Source organism: Carassius gibelio, chromosome A2 (assembly GCF_023724105.1).
Source record: "Carassius gibelio isolate Cgi1373 ecotype wild population from Czech Republic chromosome A2, carGib1.2-hapl.c, whole genome shotgun sequence".
NCBI classification, from domain to species: domain Eukaryota; kingdom Metazoa; phylum Chordata; class Actinopteri; order Cypriniformes; family Cyprinidae; genus Carassius; species Carassius gibelio.
In genome coordinates this window covers 20563219-20573341 of record NC_068372.1, presented here as the reverse complement: position 1 = coordinate 20573341, position 10123 = coordinate 20563219, and the positions used below count along the sequence as shown (strand labels likewise).

Here is a 10123-nt window from a genome sequence, read left to right as displayed (position 1 = left end):
AAGAGCCAGCAGGGGACAGAGGGGGGCGCTGTCTTCCTCGGCTTGAAACCCTGCTCAGTTCTCTGTGAGAACCGCTGCATGCTGCTCTACACACCGTCAGTTAGACTTTTTATATATATATATATATATATATATATATATATATATATATATATATATATAGTTGAAGCTCAAAGGGGGAAAGCCATAAAACACAAACCACAAGGTGATCTTTAAAATAAACTTTATTTACCATTTCAAATTGAACCGTTTACAGCTGACATGACTAAGACAATTTCAATGCTGTTTGGCCCTAAAATTGAAAAGACATGGTTAGATATGTTTGAAGCTCATGTCATTGTGCCTGTCATTCTACTTCACTACTATATCGCCATGAGCACAGAAGAACACACACACGCTATTGTAAAGACATTGCTTCTTTTAGGATGCAGGACAGGGAGAGAAAGGTTTCTTTTTGCAATTTTGTATTTTCTGTTGCGATCAAACACATATATTTTTAAAGTGCCGTAACAACATGAAAATACATGACATGCTCTTGAAAAAACATTGAATTAACCAAAACGGTTCACAGTTTCAGTTGAGATATGCCGATTCTTTTTGTAGTTCGTAAGACAGCCACAAAACTGTGCTCTGTGGATATTCTCCGGTATTTGTGTGCATATTTTCCACTGAATTCTAGTATTTCTGTGTTGCTTGTTCTAAGCACAACCCTGTCGTGTCATTTCAAAGTGTATGCCGTCACAATTAAATTTACACAGCCAGTTCAAATTAGAAGCAAAGTCAGCTTAAAAAGTGTTTGGTTCTTCTCAGAAACATTATCTTAATGTTTACCCAAATAAAATTCTGAAAATATTAATTCAGTTTTGATCATTTCAAATCCATTTGAAAATATTAAAAGACCGGCATATTTGTTAAAACATTCTTTCCAGGCAATCAAATGTGCTTTCTCTGTTTCATTTACATTGTGCATAATAAATGAAACTGGATCACAGGCAGACAGAAATGTTCTTAAAGGGTTTGCAGCACTACAAATACACATTTACAATACTGAGATGAAGATATAACATCGCTGGCTTCAGACTGTGTCCTTCTTCATCGATAAACGGTTTCTGTTTGACCAGACGCTGCAGTAAAAAGCTTGAATTTTTCAAGTTTCAGTCCAAAGCCTTAACTTGGTAATGTGTTTGAGATCAGCTAGCTTGAAGAGGTTTAGAAATAAGAAATAAAAGTGTCACTGAACATAGCTAAAAATGATTACAACGACAGTTTTAGTACTATAAAAATAAAAAGGAAAAATCTCTTACAAAGGTAGATTCTGTTTGTTAAATGTCAAAAACGGATAATAACACACTGATTAAAATGACATGACATCAATAGTGACGCTAACATGAACTAGGTTTGACTCAGCAGCTGAACGTCCACTACACAGAACACTCACATTACAGTAGCTACGTTACCATAAGAAATCATGTAAAAACAACTAAAAATCAAATCCCACTACAGCAACCCACCCTGGGAAAAACGGAAAACACAAACATACACATCAGTTGTTGTTTTTTTGTTTTTGTCTTTTACGTTACTTTACAATGGAGAACGAGGACAAGAGGTGGGGAACAGTGCAAGAATGGCACTGACGCATATTATGTCTATTGTTGTAATGAGTTTACATGTCAAGTTCAATATCCAGATCGGTTTACATCGCAGTACCTAGAGACAGACACACGGTCTTCATGCCACTTTCAAGGTCTGAGGACCGCGCATCAGAAAAATGAGAGGGCTTCAATCTTGTGCATTCATATTTCCGACAGCGATTAATCATATTGTAGCCAGCTAAAGTGAACTAGTAAAGTGCTGTTAGTCTCCCGAACACCTAAACTGCTGCTCTAATCTACTGCACTAACTCTGACAGAGGAAAAGCTAGAGTGTGTGACCTGTAGGTATGCTTGTGCTAAGACCAAAGACCTCTAACTACTCCCCTGAGTGTCCGATACCTTCTTAGGCAGCAGGGTTACTTTTCTTCTTCTCTTTTTTCCCCCCTACTTCTTAAAGTTAGATTGTGTTTTGTATATTTTAGGACACAAATTTTAAAAACATACATATCATACCTTCATGCAGAAATGTAGCAAAATGTACATATAACAAAGATGTAGACTATTATGTCATCATATTTTTGAATACTGACTTTATCTGACCTGCTCCATCATTTTGAGTCAGAGTTTAAAGACTAGAGTTTTATGCAATGAAAGTCTCACACATAATATAAGAAAGCTTTCAATTAAAAAAAAAAAAAAGGTTTATGATCCTTTGTTGAAATATAATTAAATGGTGCTGCCACAATTGCAAAATTCCAAACAATTTGAATGCATTTTTTTTTTTTTTTTTTAATCTGGTGATTTATTTATGTATTTTAAGACATGTTAAAATCAAGTTAATTTGAAAGCTGAGACTTTCTATTATCAAAATGATTTCAACAAAGCAATATTTTTGTTTCGCATTTATTCACCTCTTTCTGACTCAAAATGACAGAGCACATCTCATATTGCATTTCTCCTCCCACACAGGAGAGAAATAGCAGATAAACTACTCGGACTTGACTATATACAGCGATTCACTGTTTATTCACAAGTCTCGATACATGATGCTTCAGCACATTAGCAGCTGCATTGTCAGACCCCCTGTTGAAAGGGGTCAGGCAAAATCCCAGACGAATTCACAGTGTAACTTGGACTCTTTATCCATGTATATGTGCCACTGCAACCATATGCATCGTAAGTAAAGGGGCCTTATTGAAAAGTCACTGGAATGAAATGACATGCGGCATCTAACCATACCAAAAATATAAACATAACTCTCCATACAAGTATCGTCTGCTCTCTATTGCCTTCAAAACCAAAACGAAACAAAATGCACCATATTATCATAAAATTCGGTTGTTTCTATTGCGTAAATTGAATGGTTTGGCCTTGCAAGACTATTTGACATTATTATACAATACGAGGAAAAAAATGCTGATTTCCCCAACAATTCCATTAACCACAGTGATTTTGACTAATGCTACGTTTACTTCTGGTCAATCCACATGCAACCTTATGCCTTATTTCAGTGTTCTATTACACGACAGTTTAACTCAGCACTGCCAGATGCCTTTAGAAGACACACACACACACACACACACACACACACACACACACACACACACACACACACCTGTTCAAGTCTCTTAACACGGACAAGAAAAAATACACACAAACACAAACATACCAACTAAATCAGAACACACAGGTTTGTGCACATGTTTTTGGTAACATGCCTATTTTTCCGTGTAGAGTGGAGTTAGTGTGCATACTACAGTACTGAATCTAATGAGGAACTAGCTGCTTCTGTTATCGCACACATGCTCCCCTCGCTCAGGAGATGCCTCGGCTACAGATCACCGGAGAACTAGACAGATTCGGCATTTCATGTGGAAGTTCCTGCATGAAAACCCCTCTCCTTCATGTCAAATTCTCAACATCAGCATCTCAAGGTGTTGGAAAATGTTTTGCAAAAAAAACAAACTGTGTGTAACCCTGAGAATGGGCTTGAGAAGTTATATGCCTCGGTCCAGATACCTCAGTCGGTAAGAGCTTAAGACCAAATATCCTTTGTTTTGTATTTGTGCTCTCACTTAATTGGAAATAAAGTTGATATTCTCTTGGCCTATGCTTATTTATCGATATCGGCTAGTCTACTTGGCCGATTAACGTAAGTGTTAGCTCCAAAATGTACTGGTGGTCTAGTCAATGGATAATAGGCATGTTCTGTTGTGTAGTTTTAGGTGGAGTTAATTAATAATGTGTTAAAAGGTCATTTAACATGTATTGTATCAGCCGCACTGCACGCAGACAATAGCATTGGCCATGAGATGGTTCCCAAACAAGAAAACGGGTATAAAACAGAAACTGAAAATAACACTCCCCTTAACAGTGCCATTATAAAATTGCCACAAAGAATATTTGGTCTTCTGCTATTAAACCTGACCAGCACTGCCACCACTATACACACGCACACACATAAGCCAAATCACACTGTAGCTCCTGCTGCCGCTACAGTCACATTTCCAGACTACTCAACACAGAGTGAAAATATTGTACAATAATGCGCTATATACACACTGTGTGTATGCAAACACCTCCTGTATATGAACATGTCTTTAAAAAAAAAAGAAAAAACTGCAGTATTAAATTATGCGAACAAAAAGAAAATGGTTTTGGATGACAACCAAATTCTCTAGAGGTTAGATTTCATAAAGCCCTTACAATATGTAAAGGTCTCCAGCGAGAGTTGCCTGTCCCGCAGTGTGGGAATGGGAACTGTCCTGGGGGGAGGGGCTCCTCTATGCGCTGGGTGTGGGGTTTAATGCGGAGCCGTTGCTTCCTGGGATGGTCAAACCGATCTCATCCTTTTTCTCCGTCTCTTTCTCCTTGAGTTTCTCTTTGCCCTCGTCCTTCAGCTCTGTCTTGAGAGGGCACACCTCCACAGATTCGGGACCCTGAGTGGCGTATCGGCCCTTGCGGTGCTCCTGGAGAGCTGGACCCCAGTCCGGGTCGGGCTTCACGGAGTTCTTCAAACGCTGCAGAGATAAGAGACAGTTTATTAACTGTTTTGGCAATTTAAAGCTAAAACTAATTTTTTTTTTTTTTAGGAAAGTGTGAGCGAATGTGTGTGAGCAAATATTCAAAGGGCTGAACAAAGAGGAAATTTACTCCAAAACTATAAGTTGCGGAATGCACCGGCTGCTCAGACATTTTCCAAAATTGTAAAAAAAAAAATACAGTAGAGGGTAAAATATACTGAAACAAGAAAATAAGCACTGTCATCGGTTTTAAGGTGCCGATGACTTTGTAGAAATGCACTATTTGGCGATTTACAATGTTGTTCATACCATAAAGTGTCTAAAGTGAGATAAAGTATTTGGCTGGTTATGCAATTGTACATGATTTAAAAAAAAATCAATTTTTAAAGCAGAACTCATATTACCTCTAAAAATGTGGATCCTTCAGACACAGCAATCTTGAACAGAGCATAGACTGGTATACAGATGACTGAAGACAAAGCCATGGCAAACCCAATGACCAACGACCAACCTGGGTAGACATAGTCATTGTAGGTAATAGGCTTGTACTGTATCACGGTAAAAATCAGAATGAACTGTGAAGAGACAGAGACAAAAAATTAGATTAGATTAGTGATCTGGAAAAAAAATTCAAAACTTGATTCAGGAAAACCTTATACAGACTGTCACTCACAGTAATAATGAAAGGAGACACATATTTCCAGCAGATCCTGAAGAAGAGCGGAGGAGGAAAGCCTAGCATCATTTCCACATCTTTAAAATAGTTCTTGTGACCTTCATGGGAACACAACATTTAAATTAACACCTCAGTTTACATCCAGCTACTGTGGCCTTTATGCAGAGCATGTAGAAAGTGACTAAGAGGACTCACCATAGACATACATTATACAGATACACATGATGCAAGAGATGACGACCAGAGAGAAACTGGCAGCGTAGTTGTCCATAAGCAGCAACCAGTATATTCCTGCCTACATCACACACAGCACAACAGATCAATCCATAGATACAGGACGTGTGTGTGTGTGTGTGTGTGTGTGTGTGTGTGTGTGTGTGTGTGTTTGTTACTCACCTGTGTGGTCAGCGGCACTCCCAGGAGGAATCCTACTATGGCGACTCCAAGCGTGACGTAGGTCTTATTTTTGATAATCCAGTCAGTTCCAATCTCATCAACTACAGCCGTCACCAGAGTCTCCAGCAGACAGAACTACAACAAAAATGAACAGAAAGGAAATAAGGAATTGCATGGCACTTTTTACATACTACTAGTTAACAAGACATTTCCTGAAAGAAATACCAGTGCATGGTAAAGCGGCAAAATAATAAAGTTGTAGGTAAAAATATAAATAAAGTTAAATAAAGTTTGAAGCCATATAAGTTTTCCATGCTGAATTAAACTACTGTTGAAATGCTTGGTGTCAGTAAGACCTTTTTGTTTTAGTTTTTTGATACAAAACATTTATTTTATTTAAATTGTAGCAATATTTCACCATATTCCTTGTTTTACTAAATTTAGATTAATAAATGCAGCAATAGTGAGTATTAAAGGGATAGTTCACCCAAAAATGAAAATTAGCCCGTTATTTACTCACCCTCAAAGCATCCCAGGTGTATATGACTTCCTTCTTTCAGATGAATCCAGTCAGAGTTATATAAATATATATGTCTTTGAGCTTCCAAGCTGTTAAACGGCAGTCAGCAGTGTTTCAGTTCATCAGTCCAAAAGAAGTGAAATAGTGGCTCTTATTATGGATGGATGCGCTTTATTTCACTTCTTTTGGACTGATGAACTGCAACACCTGCTGACTGCCATTAAACAGCTCGTACAATCAAAGACAATTTTTTTTTAACTCAAACTGGATTTATCTGAAAGAGAAAGTCATATACACATCGGATGCCTTGAGGGTGAGTTATTCATGGGCTAATTGAAATTTTTGGGTGAACTAACCCTTTCGTGGATTTCAAATTTGTGTTGAAGAAAAGAAGGGGGGGGGGGGATACCTGAGTGCCCAGACCCAATAAAATGAGCATAAAGAAAAACAGCAGGGACCAGAGCGGTGATATGGGCAGCAATGTTAAGGCCTCTGGATAGGCCACAAATGCCAGGCCTGGTCCATGATCGGCCACCTCTGACACATCCACCCCCAGATGATTAGCCATGAATCCCAGGATGGAGAAAATAACAAAGCCAGCATACACGCTGGTACCACAGTTTGTTACACTGATGATGATGCTGTCTCTGTTTGAAAACAGACAAATCATTTGATTATTATTAAGCTTGCAGTCACACCACAATCTGAACTCCACATTCGTTCATTCCTTCCTTGATTTCAGGTAATACAAATCTATGCATTTATCAGTACCAGCCACATGGAGGTGCTACAGAGTAATGCATGAAAGTCATCAAGCACTCATTAAACGTCCAGTCTAAGTGCTTTAAAATGAAACAGATGCAGAAAAATAAAAGAATAAGATGTTTATTACCTAAAACAGTTATTATGGAACTTGTTATATGATGCCATGGTGATAAGGCCACCCCAGGCACAGCCCAGCGAATAGAAAATCTGAGAGGCAGCGTCCCCCCATACCTGCAGAACGCAAAATGTTATTATTAACATAATATTAGTGATCACTTACAGTATGCTCCGCTGTATAATGTACTAACCTTGGCATCTAGAATTTTCTCCCACTGTGGGGTCAAATAATATTTGATACCACTGGTGGCTCCCTCCAGAGTGATTCCTCTGATGAAAAGAATGGTCAGCACCACATAAGGGAAGGTTGCTGTGAAATACACCACCTGAGAAAAGACATAATATTAAAAGACTATAAAACAAAAGAAAAAAAGAAGTATGGTAAACAGTGCTGTTTTAGTTGTACTTACATGCCATAGTATTTATTAATATTTTGAATGAGCTTTTAGTTTTTACATTTTTAGTCATCATTGTAATATCAGATTTCAATTCAGCTTTTTTCAGTTTAGTTTTGATAACTGATTTACAAAAACTTCTCATTTTCATTTAAGTTTTCTAATCTAATATTTACTAAATGTATTATTTAATATTATCATTGAATTCATTTTTTGCTTTATGTCACAGGAGTGGATGTTCAGCTCACCTTGCCGGATGACTTGACCCCTCGAATAAGACAGAGGAACACGACTACCCATGACACAGCCAGACAGCCCAGGATAGGCAGACGCACCTCTCCGAAGTTCCCAATACCATCAGAGATATTCAGCACATAGTTCCTGTGAGGGCAAAAGCCAGTAAAAGAGAGGTGTGAGAGAATGCAGGATGTAAAACAAAGCATAAACAATTCACTCAAAAATGTGTCATGCTAATCTAAACACTTATTTTCAATTATCAGTGCTTGTCTTTAGTTTAAAAGCATTATGTGAAAAGAGACTGAAAACAATCCACATTTTCAAGAGCATAGTACCGTCAAAAAACAAAAACAAAAAAAAAACCTTAGCCACACAATGAATGAGTTTACAGAAGGCAAGAACAGAATGTCTTTTATACCACAGGAACAACACAGTCCAGAGAGCACAAACCATTTATAAAGATGTTAAACGGTCCACAAACTTCTCATGGTCAAAGCCTCGTATTCTCTGACCACAGGCAGTAAAGCGAAGCGTTCATTCCAAACCACATACAATCACAATCACACTCTTGGAAAAACAAAACACTCTGTGCCTTTCTGTGCCATTGTCTTATGTCATCCCACATAGTGTTCAAACATTATTCAACAAACACAGCTGTCATGTCCAGAGCACAAAGATCCAAACATCAAACCAAATTGCATGACTCCTGAAAAACGGTTATTAATTACCAGCTTTCAACTATCAATCTGTCATGAATTTTCAGAACTGATGAGTAATGGATTGACTGTATAATTATCTTGATATTAAACTCTCTGGGGTCTTGCTAGCATTTATATTTGTGTATAAACATACAGAACTTATTTAATGTAACACACACACACACACACACACACACACACACACAAATGCATAGAGACCTCTGAATAAACCTATACTATGAAGATATATTTCAGATTTATTTCTGTATGAAAAAAAGTATTTCTTTTTTTATATGTAAACAATTATAATTACTATAATGATTTCTTTTGAAATAAATAATTATGCACTTACTTCCAGTACTCTTCACTAGGACTGGTCCTCTTGGTGCGGTTGACTATCTCAGTCAACCCTGACACAACAGCAGACACATTGGCGAGGGTGGCATTCATTCGTGGAGTGCCCGCCACTCCAATGCAGTCAGGAGTGTTCCAGGGGTTGTTACAGTACGTCCAGGGCAGCAGGTTTGTCATGGACATGAAGAAGTAATAAAATGCAATGCAAATCACCACATTGTAGTAAATCCCAATGTAGGTAGAGACCACCATCATTCCATAGCCCACACCTTAAAAGAGAGAGAACAACCAAATGACAATAAATTAAAGATTTTGAAGGATGTTTAGCTTTCAAGTACCCAGAAAGCAATATACTCATCTGCGAATCCTGTAATGTAACATCAAACATAACCAACACAACAGCCCACACAAAAATGTATATTACGATTGCATGATACGGTAAATAACTCTTGATGAAAATCTGATTATTTTGACAAATCCTTCAATATTGCCTTGCAATACAATAAAGCATTTAAGCATATTCTACATTTCCCAATTTCAAAAGGGATGTGCAAAAATTAACAACTATGTAGTAAGTGGCATCTATTTCATGAATTAAACATGATCTGGTGGTAATAGAAATTCTGGAAAACACTAAACTAAAATAAACTAAATTAATTAAATTATGAATGAATGAATAAATGTGAATAAGTGAGTGAATAAATGAAAAACTGCAAATCTTCTGTTTCAAATATTCAAAATATTGCTAAAAAATAAACAATTAAATTAAGATATGAGAAAGTAAAATTATGTGAAATGAGCTTGTCTAAAATGAGCTGACTAAAAAATTAACTGATAACTATAAATAAGTTTAAATATTTCTACTTGAAGAAATTACGCATGAGAACATCTTAAGCAAACCAAACTCAGACCACCTCCTGAGTGTGTGAGAAGTGCATACTGCACATATAGCAAGCCACACCATGAAGAGCGCATGTTTAAAAAAGATTTCATAGTTTAACATGTCAAACAAGTCATGCCATGTACTAAAGGCCAAACCAACCCACACAGATTTATCCATGACTTTTCAGTGTCAGACTTTTCATGAAAAAGTTTTAGATTTGCTCTCACACCTCCTTTAACAGACTCTTGCTCACCTTTAAACATGGGGCTGACCTTCCAGACTCCCAGGCACCCGAGGGAGGTAAACTGCCCAAAGGAGAGCTCCAGGAAGAACAGAGGGATGCCACAAAACACCAGCATGATGAAGTATGGGAACATGAAGGCACCTGTGACACACACACAACCACAGTGTTACATAACAATTACTTTAACCTGACACATTAGTATTCTAGCTGAAGACAGTCATGC

The 10123-nt window shown here is 37.5% G+C and overlaps 1 protein-coding gene across 2 annotated transcripts in view; it reads right to left on the bottom strand.

Moving 5' to 3' along the window:
* Positions 1-206: 206 nt before the first annotated feature.
* The window catches only part of LOC128030762 (sodium- and chloride-dependent glycine transporter 1-like), a 51539-nt gene continuing 41622 nt past the window's right edge, over positions 207-10123 (bottom strand). For both annotated transcript variants that reach the window (XM_052618713.1, XM_052618704.1), the window contains 11 exons: positions 9910-10041; positions 8772-9042; positions 7733-7865; positions 7281-7415; positions 7100-7203; positions 6617-6854; positions 5688-5822; positions 5487-5586; positions 5289-5389; positions 5020-5190; positions 207-4612 (listed from right to left, as the gene is read on the bottom strand). In XM_052618713.1, coding sequence (XP_052474673.1) covers positions 4376-4612; positions 5020-5190; positions 5289-5389; positions 5487-5586; positions 5688-5822; positions 6617-6854; positions 7100-7203; positions 7281-7415; positions 7733-7865; positions 8772-9042; positions 9910-10041 — 1757 coding nt within the window. In that variant the 3' untranslated portion in view covers positions 207-4375. The remainder of the gene's footprint in view (positions 4613-5019; positions 5191-5288; positions 5390-5486; positions 5587-5687; positions 5823-6616; positions 6855-7099; positions 7204-7280; positions 7416-7732; positions 7866-8771; positions 9043-9909; positions 10042-10123) is intronic.